This window comes from Mus musculus, chromosome 12, assembly GCF_000001635.26.
Source record: "Mus musculus strain C57BL/6J chromosome 12, GRCm38.p6 C57BL/6J".
Classification (NCBI taxonomy): domain Eukaryota; kingdom Metazoa; phylum Chordata; class Mammalia; order Rodentia; family Muridae; genus Mus; species Mus musculus.
This window is the reverse complement of record NC_000078.6, coordinates 104,384,122-104,396,313: the sequence shown is the minus strand read 5'-3', so window position 1 is coordinate 104,396,313 and position 12,192 is coordinate 104,384,122. Positions and strand designations below refer to the sequence as shown.

Below are 12,192 nucleotides of genomic sequence, written 5' to 3'. Positions count from 1 at the left end.
ATCTGGAAAGCACTGAACCATGCAAGACGTTCTCAGGGAAATGCAATAGTTTTTCGGACCTATTCTCCCCCACCACAGACTGTTACTTTGATTCCACATTGGGTCCTTCAATTTAGAGGGTTCATCAACAAGGCAATAATTGATGGACAAGAGAGGAGAAACCCTCAATGCCCAAGGAATGAGAAGTAAACCCTGATATCTAGGTCCTAGACTGCAAAAGAGATGGACTCAGATTTGGCCACAAGTTCCAGAACCAGCTCACCAAATGAAGGTCCATTTAGCAGTAGGCCCCTTAGATACCCAGGTTGCATTCAGGAAGGATAGAGGGATACATCTGGGGCTTGTCAGCACACATGGAGTGCACGTGGTGTTCCAGTCTCAGGGTGATGCCTAAGAGACACATTGGGAAGACTGTTGGGACATTTGATGTTTTCAATAGATGAGTTCTCTTCTCTCATCTCATGGCCATCACAGGGGTATACCCAATTGCTCACTGGGGTGGGGTGGGTTCTGAGTGTGGTCCATCAGGCTCCAATTCTCTGATGACCTCATATCCACTGCTCAATGAGTATTCTCAGGAGCCTTAAGGTTCAAGCAAGTCTTAATCTGAATGTATAGCTCTCCTTTCCATGTACACCACTGGCTGTGTTTCCAGGCTCAGAGGATTCTCCATGAACAGCTGATACCCCAACCCAAATGCACTTTGACCTCCTCTCCTCCTCCATGGAGACAGCAAGTCAGCTCATCCCTTGAGCTGAATCATCCACTGTCTTCTCCAGCTGAACCTGATGTTCCTGGAGACTGCCTTCAATGGCAACCTTCACCTCTCACAACTCAGTTCTGTAGAGAAATTGTAACCTCATAGAGTACCTCTCCCAAATGAGAAACTTTGTCTAACCCCTCCATCACTACCCATGGCTCTGATTATTCCAGAATCCTCAAGGAGCCAGGTTCTTTGTCACTCTGAGGCCACTCCTACCTATTCTGCTCCACCATCAATCCACTCCGTTGTCCCAGAAATTCACCTCCTCTCAGATTCTCAGACATGGCTCCATTGTTCTTTGCCCTGCCAAAATATTCTCTCTGGTTATTTGAGCACCTTCTCATCCCCCTCACATCCATCTCAGCAGAGATGTAACCTGATGCATGGACCATTTGTTTCTTCTCTGGGAAGTATCAGAGCCCTGTTTCATCATCCACGTGCCCACCATAGTGACACCTCATGAGCAGAGTCACAACATGGGAAAGGCTGTTCCTCTGACATCAGGACACTTGGAAGAGCATCCCATCAGCCATAATGTCTACCTGTGTGGTCATGGGGAGATAACTAAGTTTCCCTGTGCCTCAGTTTCCTCTTCCTTAGAAGGGACTGTTAATAGTATGTAGGTCAGAGGGCCATCACAGTTGTCATAGAGTGAGTGACAATCTCTACTACTATGTTGTCACTAGAGGCAACCCCTTCCAACAGGAGCTGAGGGAACACTGCCTGGGCACTTTCTGTGCCGGTATATGTTTATTGATCCTTTGCTCCTGTCTCCTATTTTGGTTGGTGGTGTTCATCTTTTGTGTGAGGTTGGTCAGCTGGGATCTTAGAGAGAGGCTGAGGTGGAGTGCCAAGGGGAGAGGAGCTGGTCTGACCCTCAGCCCCATGCAGCTGCAGGAGTTTGGGCTCCAACTGTGCCAGATGTAGGCAGGCTCAGGGGGCCCTGCAAGGGGCACTGAGTGGCAAAGCCTGCAGAGGGAAAACATAACCTAAGAGCATGGCACCCGGTCTTCTCAGATGCTGGAATGACATTCAGGGCAAAAGGTTCCCCTCTCAGTCCTGGGCCTGATTCTCAGGAGCCTTAAGGTTCAAGCAAGTCTTAATCTGAATGTATAGCTATCCTTGTCCATGTACACCACTGGCTGTGTTTCCAGGCTCAGAGGATTCTCCATGAACAGCTGATACCCCAACCCAAATGCACTTTGACCTCCTCTCCTCCTCCATGGAGACAGCAAGCCAGCTCATCCCAGAAGCCAGCATGGTCCCATCAAGACTGCAAGCTGAGAGCAGATGTGCTCAGAGCCTGTATTGGAACTCTGTGTATTTGCCAATGCCTAGTTTTGGGATACAGATATATAAAAAGGAGTCACCAGGGAAGAGGAATAAAGACAGACTCCAGGTTCAGAAACATGCACAGATGCTCCCAAGAGGCCTGAGCGCCTGACACTGACAGTCCAAAGGCTCCTGAGCATGTGGGAGCCACAGAGATAGTCAATGTCACTGTCTAAGCCATCTTTGCATCAGCCAATCAAAGCATGATTGCCAGGATGTAAACAGAGATCCACATGCGGACTCCATCCTAGGGTCCTGGGCAGAATATTCAGAACTTGGGGAGCTTTAGGTTCACTTGGGGTTAGTGACTTTGGCCATAAAGAGGGTAGTCTGAACACCTGTGTGAGAGATGACCATCAGGAATGGCCTGTTGAACTGCACAGTCATAGTTTGTAATCTTCTAGAACGAAAGCCAAAAATGAACCCTGTGGCAGCAGCTGCTTCTGTGCCTGTCTCAGCCACGTCCAGCACAGCCTTGTGGACCACCTGTAAGGAGAGAAACACATCACTCAGCGGAGACCAGGGAGGGCAGGAGAGTGGTCTGGAGCAAGCAGTGAGTGCTGGCCTCATCTGCTGGGGGGAATTTCCTTGTTCCTTCCCTGGGCTCTAACCCTGCATTTCCAAGTCTCTGCTCAGGGTGTGAGATGAGGCATGCCCTTGTTCTGCTTAGTGTCTGAATCTGTGTTGTCCTCAAATCACTACAACAGGAGGACAGGAGCAGGCAGTGGCAGGAGTTTCCTCATATGCAGCCTCCCAACTTTGTCAGAGGAAACAGCCAGGGTGCTGGCAGCCAGTGCAGGTCTCCCCATCCCTCCTGCTCCAACCTCCTTGGGATATGCAACAGCAGTGTGCAACCCATGGTTTCACATTCCCAGACTGTCATGTCCTGCTGGGACAGATCTGAGCCCAGAGCTCTGAGTGGGCACTGGCGAGGACATTGGGCATGGCCAGGCTGTGCACCTAGGAATGCACTATGGGGGTTTAAGGCAACTTCTTTCCTATTTATTCTTGGGGTTTTCATCAGAATTGCCATAGATTCCTTGTTATTACTTTTACTGTTAATATTCTGTGTGCAGGTCAAGAAGTATTGTTTCTGGGCTGCAGTGAAGAAGCTAAAGGTAGAAGTGATTTGATCTGTAATGTACTGTGGGTAGCCCTTCAGTGTATTGTGGGTGCCCCTACAGTGCATCTTGTGTGGCCTTGCAGTGCAGCACATGTTAGTATCCATGGTTCTATGAAGAAACTCTAGGCCCGTCTCTACAATGGGCTCCTAGGTGAGCTAATGTACAGGGGAAGAGGATGGACATTTGTTAAGGAACCTCAGCAATGTAGGAGTTCTCACACATGTACCATCCCCACAGCCCACATGCCCTTCACCATCCACATTCAGGACCCAAAGCGAAGCATCCTGTGCTTCTTGTCTTACCTGAGACACACTCAGGTCCTTGGTTCCTGTGATCCCAGATAGGTCAGCTTGTTTGGAGAAGATTTCTTTAATGCCCAGCTCTGGAAGGATGTCCTTCAGGTTGTAGTCAGTAGAGATGGAGAACTTGGGCAGGTAGAGCTCACCTATTTTCCTGAGAATAAAAAACAGCAAGGTAAGAGTCCCTGGACTCTGTGAACCCCTCAATTGACCATGTCGCTGGGTCTCCTCTCTCTAGAGAGAAGTCCTCTTCTCACCCATGCCTAGATGACTTGACTTTGCTCTTCCTAATGCATTAATTATCTATCAGGGCCTGAGAGTGTTTATAGCAGACAGGCAACCTGACTTGGTTCTAGCTGTTCCATGACTTCGCATGCTTTACTCCTAGATCTACAAATGCAATTCTCCCCTGTCAAGGTAACCCTAAAATATCTTCTAATGAGCCTTCTATTTAAAATTGCACACTGTATCAGATTCCAGCTTTCCTAATCCTTGTATACTCCCCCACTTAACTTCACTCTTTCTCACATTTTAACCTACTAAACGATGGTTAATTTAATTTTCATTCTTACAGTCTTTCTTCCCCAATTACAAGAGGAGCCCAAAGGGTACGTTGTGCTTCACTCTCTGATATACTTTCAGAGCTATAACAGATGGCACATAGTAGGACTTCAAGTCTTATTCTGTGTATGGTGAAGGATGACTATTGAGGGATGAGATGGCTCCACATGGCAGAGCTGATTCTCAGAGCTCATCTCCTGTCAATCACAAGTCCTTCTGCCTTCCAACTCCTTCTAGATTCTGTTTATAAATTACAGCCAATTAGAGGGAGGAAACCACAGCTCCTTGTTCTAGCTGATCCCATCTTGTGAACAACAAAATCGACAGCAACTCAAGGACCAAAATACATAATCAAGGGAGGAAATTCAACTAAACTCCATCTGTACTCTGGGGATTGCCTACCATTACAAAGGATACTAGTGAGACTCTGAGGTACAGGGACACTGGCCATCAGGCAACAGCAAGACAGGTGTCCTGGCCAGTTTTGGGTCTTGTGGTCCTGCACCTGGTTTTCAAAGATTTCCACCATTTCCTCAGGGTCTCTGGTTGTAAGCTGGCTTCCACCTGCTGCATCCTGCCCTGGTCAGGGAGGATGAACAGGGCGCTGGCATTTCCTGTGTACTTCAGCTCCAACACAGAGCAGGACAGCTCCTCATCACGGAAGTGGCGTGTGGTCAGAAACTTCATTTTCATCATGGGAACCTTCACAGATCTCTTCTCATCCAAGTAGAACTCAGACTCAAATGTGTCCTGGGGGTCAAAGGATATCTTCCATTTGCCTAAAGATGAGGCAAATGATCACGTTTTAAACACAAGACAAGCACTTCACCTCCTCCCCAATTATGCTCAGATTTGGAGTTATGGATGCAATCTATTATCTTCAGTCACTCAGAGTGTCCCTTCTTGTAGCATATGATGAATTAGATAAAGCTTGGTAGTTGACCAAGCTGCTAGCTGTGGGCATTGTCTCCAGGATGGGTCTAGAAAGGGAACTTCAAAACCACAGCCTGGCTACTTGAGCTCGTGACACAGTCAGGGATCTGGGGTGGAGAGTGTAAGAGAGACAAGAGTGAATGTGGTGAGACAGGGGATGGGAGAGTGGAGCTCTCAGGAGAACCAATGTCTTGTGGGACAGGTTTCAGGGGAAACAGAACAGCACAGACTGAGTTCTCCCACATCATGAGTAGTTCATAATCCATAGCTTGTGGACTAACACATGGGCAATGAGTCCTCATCTCACACATGGGCCACAAATCACAAATACCAGCTCAGGCTTATCCAGGAATGCTAGTTTCTGTCCCCACTACCAATGTACACTATGGGACTTGATAGTGAAACAATTTCTTGCTCTTGGCATCTTTCAGCCCAGACATACATCCCACCTCACAGCAAGCAGCACTTGAACTTGGGTCTGGGGAGAGTTGACAGAACCATATCCTCTAGTTTAACCCTTCAGGCTGTCACTCCTCTTCCACCATCCCCTGCCCTCAGCAGTTCTGGAGCTATCCTGTCTTCTATCCTCTGTCCTCCTGTACTCTGACATCCTGTCCTATTTTTTCTCTATTGTCATCTTTATTTTCTGCCTATAGACCAGAGCTGCCCTCCCTCTACCCTGGACTAACTTTAGCTCCAAATCCACCCCAAGTCTGGTTACATCATGACTTCTGTCAGTCACCAATTTCAGGGCTGTCACCTTGCTCCCTGTCTTATCGGGGAGGATGTGTTGGGTATGGGATCTCTGGATTTCCCCCCCAGTACCGTTACCTATAACGGTATCCAGCTGAGTCTCCAACTATCCTGTACCCCAAGTCTCATCAGACTCCTTGAACAAGGAATGTGTCTTGGCTAAATGGCTAGTTATGTTACAAAAGCAAATTTACACAAAGCAGTCAGACTCTAGACATAGAACTTTGCCTGGCTGACACTTCCCCATCTCTAAGGGCTCTTACCCAGTCCCTGCCTCTCTATACCCAGGACCAGTTCATTACAGAAAAAGCTCAGAGGAGAAGTACTGCACCAAACCTGCCCACAGGGCTCTTCACTACTTGTGGTTATGCTACCTTCCATGTCCCAATTACTGTCTCTGATCTCCTTATGATCAAGAAGTCCCAAGCCCATACTCTCCTAGAGACAGAGGCTCTCCAGCAGGTATGGACATCTGCTATAGGAACATATTAGAAATACCTGCAGTGGGAATACTGAGGGAATTGGTCTCTGCAGGGAGTAGTCATAGCTTCGGACCAGAAGGTAGGATTGAACATGTGAGGTAAAATATTCTGCTTTTAAGTGAGGTTAAGTCATAGCCAATAAGCAACCCTTGTAGACTGAGGACTCAAGACTTCTCTTGAGCATGTACCAAGAAACACAACTATTGTCCAGAGACAGCTCAGAAGAGGAGACTGGTGAGAAACAAGAAGCTAGGCACCCAAGGCTATGGGCATCTCCTTTACAATGGACATCTTATAGCACAGGTACGCAGCCCGGATCCTTTCCCTCCACTCCTAAGTAGTGACCTCTCTCACCTTTAAAGTAGATGTAATTCACCAGCACCATCAATGTCCTATCATCCAGTTCTGAGATCAGTTTCTTGATCATCCCCTGGGTCTGATTGCTCACATAGTCATTGATGAGCTTTGTGGCCTCAGTAGGCTGCTGGAAGTCTGCTGTGAAGGCCTCAGTCTGGTACAGAGCCCTTGTCTTCTCATGGAATTCTGCCAGGATCTGCAGGTCCTTTTCAATAAACATGGCATTGCCTATGTTTATCTGATCCTGGTCTTCTGGCTGGCTGAGCCTCTGTAGGAGGTGCCCAAAGCCCTGGTGGATGTCTGCTTCAGAGGTCTCTGTGAGATTGAACTTGAGACCTTCTAAAATCTCTTCCAGGGTGTTGCCCTTTGCTCCCAGGGACACGAGGGCCAAGGCAGCTGAGATGCTAAGTGGGGAGAAGACAATATTTTTATCTGGATTCTTCAAAGCCATCTTCTTGTACAGGCTGAAGGCAAAGTCAGTGTTGATGGACGCCAATGTGAGACTGTCATCTGGTGTCCCACTTTCTTGGTTTTTATGTAATAGAATATCTATTCCCCATGTGTCATCTGAGAAGCAGAGGACAGTAGGACAGATCCCAGCCATTAAGATCCCTAGAGCTGCAATGAAGGCCATCTTCTGTGCAGTCTGGAAGGAAAACATCCTTTGAGTCTTGGAGGACCAGCTGGTGCTCTGACCATTTCCTAGCTTTCCCACCTGTCTGGCATTGTGCCCTGCTCTGCTGCCCTTCCTGTCTCTTTGACTGTCCACAGGAGGTGATCTGGCCTCTCAGATTCAGTACTCCATCATGAGCCCCCTATTACCATAGAGGAAGTGCTGTTGCAGAAGCCAATTTTCATAGTAGAGAACCAAGATCCAGAGATTTGAAGGGACATGTTAGTGTCACAAGCCAAGCCAAAATAGGAGTGGGGGATGGGTGTGAGCCCTGTCTGCACTTTGCACTTGTGTCACCTCCAGCTGCCCCCTTCTCAGGCTGAACTCTGGAATCTTGGAGCATTTTTTATCATAGGTCCTATCTTAGCCCTTTGATGACAAGTCTGTGATGTCTGAGTTCATTTGGCTCATGAAAGCAAGGTGTTGGATTAGTTGAAAGGCAGTGGGAGAGATGTCTCATGCAGTGCAGAAATCCTGGACCCATGGGAACCAGCAGTGGAAGGACACACAGGGGAAAGTTCTCTCAGCTCTGTCAAGGAACAGCATGGTGCTTTGTACCCCAGGCTTGGAAGGCCTCCTGGTGTGAATAAGAAAGAGCTGTACTAGTCTCTGATCTCTGGACCAGATTTCTTGTTGGCTGTGTGATAGCAAGCAAATGCGTGGACCTCTCTGTACAGCTTGGTGAGAGGTCCAAGTTACAGTATTGGTAAGTGGCTAGCTTGTTGTGGGAATTGGAAATGATTTTCTGGAATGCCTAGGGGTCCATATCCTCTATATATACCCAGTTAGGGGGGCACAGGCATCCTAATGCACTATAGTTGAAAGCTTGCAATCATGGCTATCTACCTTTAGCCTCTGATCATTTGTTCAGGTGTAAAGTTGAAGGTGAATGGTAAAGGAACAGGAGACAGAGGAAGGAGTGGAGAGAGGAGAGGGGGAAGAGGAGAGATGAGAGAGGAGGGAGGGAAAAGGAGAGAGGAGGACGGGTAGAGGAGAAAGGAAGGAGGAGGGAGAAGAGAGAAGAGAGGAGAGAAGGGGGAGGGAAGAAGGAGGAGGGAGGATGGGGAGAGAGGAGAACTGGGAGAGTAGAAGTGTGGAGAAAGGAAGGAGAGAGAAATGGGAAAAAGAGGGGTAAGGAAATAGGAAGAGGGAGGGGTAGGGGAATAGGAGGAGGGAGAGGGAGAGAAAGTAGGAGGAAGGGAAGTGAAGAAGGCTGGGAAAGAACTAGAATAGTACACAGGGAGCTGGAGAAAGCACTAAGCAATATTTTGTGCCAAAATTATTTAGAGAGAAAAGAGGTTGCTTAATTCGTACAGCAAGAGACGTGGCTCAGCAACTGTGCCTTCCTTGCTTCCCTAGTTGTGGCTGAAGCCCCTCTGCTTGGCCAGAGGATCTGGTATATAAGAAGGAAGTGGGGTCCCAACCCCCTCCACCAGGCATCTTCTTTGTGATGTGAGCAAGAAAGAGCTGTCACCTCATCCAGAGTGACTGTGCAACAGTCTCGTCTTACCCTACCTATGACAGCAGCATGCTATGCAAGTTCTCAAAACTTCATCCCTGTGGAGTCAGAGAAGCAGACTCCATTTACTGTCCATGAGTAGAGACCACAGCATCTGCATCTTCCATTGGCAAGAGAAACAGTCCAGAGAGAAGATTTTGTGAACCCCAGAAATATTCCCTGATTGTAAGCCACTATCTCAGTCAAAGCTCTTGCCTCAGCCACACAAACACATGTTGTAGGCCATAGCTAGTACCACACAGTCCTGGGGCAGTGCCTTTTCTATTCATGGAGTCAAGGAATCCCGGGCATTACCTGCAGAGCCTCTGTGATAGCTGACTCCTGATGTTCAGGGTTGTTGGCTTGCCTGGCATCTCCCCAGTGAACAGTGATGCCTATTTATTCCTCCCAAGGGCTCCTCCCTCCTCTTAGGAAATGCTGGCATGGACAAGCTGTGCTCTGTGGTCAGTTTACAACTCGTCAGACAGGAAGATTTCTGGTAACATGGATTTGTAGTCTCTATCAGAACTGCCTCCTGATGGGGCAATTCCCATCTCTTTTCTACACAAGCCCATTGGATCTCCTGGGTATGTCTTTTGTTTATCAAATGCTTCAATGATGTAGAAAAGGGGAGAAATCACAAGCAAAACCAGACTCTACCCTACTTTTTGCCAGGGAGGGCTGCAGCTTGATAATCTAAGTCATTTAAAAATACTATCTAACTAACTAACTAAAAAAAAATCAGTAGCCCTCCTTTATACAAATATTAAACGGGCTAAGAAAGAACTTAGAGAAACAACATCCTTCCCAATAACCACAGATAATACTAAATATCTTGGTTTAATTCTTTTTTTTTATTTTATTTATTTTTTTTATTAGGTTCTTGGTTTAATTCTAACCAAGCAAGGACAAGAATTACAACTCTCTGAGGAAAGAAATTGAGGAAGATATTAGAATATGGCAAGATATCCATGCTCATGGATTGGTAGGATTAGCCTAGTAAAAATGGATATTATAACAAAAGCATTCTACAGATTCAGTGAAATTCCCATTAAAATTCCAACACAATTCTTTACAGGCCTTGAAAGAGCAATTCCCAACTTCATATGGAAAAACAAAACACCCAGGATAGGTATAAAAAACTTGTACAATAAAAGAAATTCTAGAGGTATGACCATCCCTGATTTCAAGCTGTACTACAGAGCAATAGTAATAAACCCCCATGGTATTGGCATGAACACAGGCATGTTGATCAATGGAATAGAACTGAGTGATCTAGGAGAACCCATTGAGCAAAGCAAAGGTTTGGTTTGACTCACAGTTTCAAAGTCTACAGTTCAGGGTCTGCTGGCTCCAGTTCTGTCCTAGGTCTATTTCCAATGTCTGTGACTACCCAGTGCCCAGTTCTTGCCTAACTCTTTCCCTCCTCCAGGCCTTAGCCTTTGCCACCTACTGCCCTTTTCTGGATCTGCCTCCATCTGATACAGTGTTGGAGCCCAAACTCCTGCAGCTACATGGAGCCTGTTGGTTAGAGCAGCTCCTCTCCCTCTAGTACTCCTACTCAGGGCAGTGCCATAGCCTTTCTCTGCATTCCCAGCCGACCAACCTCACAGGACAGATGGACACCTCCACCTTCATCACACAAAATGAAAGCAGCAAAGGGTCAATTTGTGTATTCCTGCATAGAAAGTGTCCAGGCAGTGTTCAAATAGCTCCTGTTGGCAGGAATTGCCTCTAGTGACAAAAGGGACATAGAGATTGTCACTCACACTCTGTGACTCGTGTGATGGCCCTCTGACTTATAGGCTGTTATCAGCCCCTTTCATGGAAGAGGAAACTGAGACACAGGAAACTTAGTTATTTCCCCATGACCACACAGCTAAACATTATGGTATGTGGGATGCTCCTCCAAGGGTCTGGTCAGGCTTACTGAAAAGCAGTCCTTGTTTTCAAGCCCCTAAGTATCCTTGATCATTGTCACCATGACCACCCTTCTTCATTGTCCCATTGACAATGAAAGAGATGGCTGGGGAAAGAGGCTGACTGCTCCTAGAATGGTTCATTCTATCTACTTCATAATTGAACTTCTCCTCAGCTGGAGTCACATTGGATGAGCATTTACATGGGACATGAATATCTTCCCCTCCTTCTCCCACCTGGAGAGATCTCTCCTCATAGTTCTTTTCCAGATGTCTTTTTCACCAATTTTCCAAGTATGTTCTTTGCAAGCATTCGGCTGGGAATGCAGAATCTATTGGCAATATCCATGAATTAGTGACAAATTGCACATCTGGCCATGTGTCCTTTCAAGCAAAATGCATGACCATGAGTACTTCCTGAATTTCTATCAACCAAGATGTCCCTTTGCTGCTGTCTTCAGGGTTGTCCCTGGAAGGGCTGCAATGCCCCATCTGCTCATGGCTTACTGTTACCTACATAACTTGCATAACCATAAGTAAAACAGGTCCTAATACTCTCTGCCTCTGTCAACGGATCATAGAGTACACATCATGAGGCTCTAGGGGCATGGTTGGCAGCAGACAGCACTGTCAATAAAGTGGAAACTACAGACATTTGGGAAATTTCTTCATGTAACTTTGTAGTGCCTTCAGGATCTGTTTGTGTCAGATCATGTAAATGTAATTTCCTTTTAATAGTGACTTGCTACTATGCATGTGCTAATTTATAACTTGGTGGGTCAAACATCAGCTATCTCATGATGGGAAGCTCAGAACATATGGTAATACAGGAGCCTGTCGTCACTCTAGTTGGTGGTGCATCCTGGGAGAAGGGTGCCTAAAATTGAGGCAGAATAAAGTCTCATGCAATGGCTAACTTTATTCAGAGTATCAGATAATTTGTACAGAGTTGGTTAAGTAGAGTTGCCTCAGTAAGTGTACAATCACAAGGACAAGCTACAACTAGTTTAAACAAAACAAAATAAAAAACAAACAAACACCCCCCCCCAGGTTTTTCATATAGGCATATAAACAATGTCACTAGTCAGCTGTAATGAATAATCAGAAGGAAACTCCCTCCTGTCCACTCCATTTGGGAGGTGCAAGCAAGTGTAATCCAAGAACAACTTTCTGTATTTGGAAAAACCTTAGGTCGCAAGACTCCTGTCTTATTTTCTTGGATTTTTCTCATGAGCACTCAGAATTCCCCTAATGTGACTCCATTCAGCATCCAGGATCTGTTGAAGAGCCTTCTCCTGTCACAGTCCTATAGAAAACTATCAGCTCTCCAAGTCACTTGGTAAATGGGCAGAGTAGCCCATTCAAATCAGGAATGTGCTGTCTCTAGAGCCCAAGTAGTTCCACTAACACTAAGCCTGGGATACTGCGTTTGGCTCACTATTATCCCTGGCAGAGCAAATGTAAAGGCTTCACTTAGCCTTTCCAATCCAGACTAAGG

The 12,192-nt window shown here is 46.6% G+C and overlaps 1 protein-coding gene across 2 annotated transcripts; it reads right to left on the bottom strand.

Moving 5' to 3' along the window:
• Nucleotides 1–2,054: 2,054 nt before the first annotated feature.
• Serpina3m (serine (or cysteine) peptidase inhibitor, clade A, member 3M) lies at nucleotides 2,055–9,157 on the bottom strand. Of its 2 annotated transcripts, none has more exons than XM_006515637.2 (5): nucleotides 9,091–9,157; nucleotides 6,602–7,008; nucleotides 4,585–4,858; nucleotides 3,522–3,672; nucleotides 2,055–2,581 (listed from the first exon to the last, which is right to left on the bottom strand). In XM_006515637.2, the coding sequence occupies exons 1-5, from the start codon at nucleotides 9,147–9,149 to the stop codon at nucleotides 2,387–2,389; spliced, it is 1,086 nt and encodes a 361-aa protein (XP_006515700.1). In that variant the 5' UTR covers nucleotides 9,150–9,157; the 3' UTR covers nucleotides 2,055–2,386. The 2 variants fall into 2 exon arrangements, with proteins under 2 accessions (XP_006515700.1, NP_033279.2); NM_009253.2 differs by having other exon boundaries at nucleotides 2,057–2,581; nucleotides 6,602–7,250; nucleotides 9,091–9,150.
• Between the last annotated feature and the right edge of the window lie 3,035 nt (nucleotides 9,158–12,192).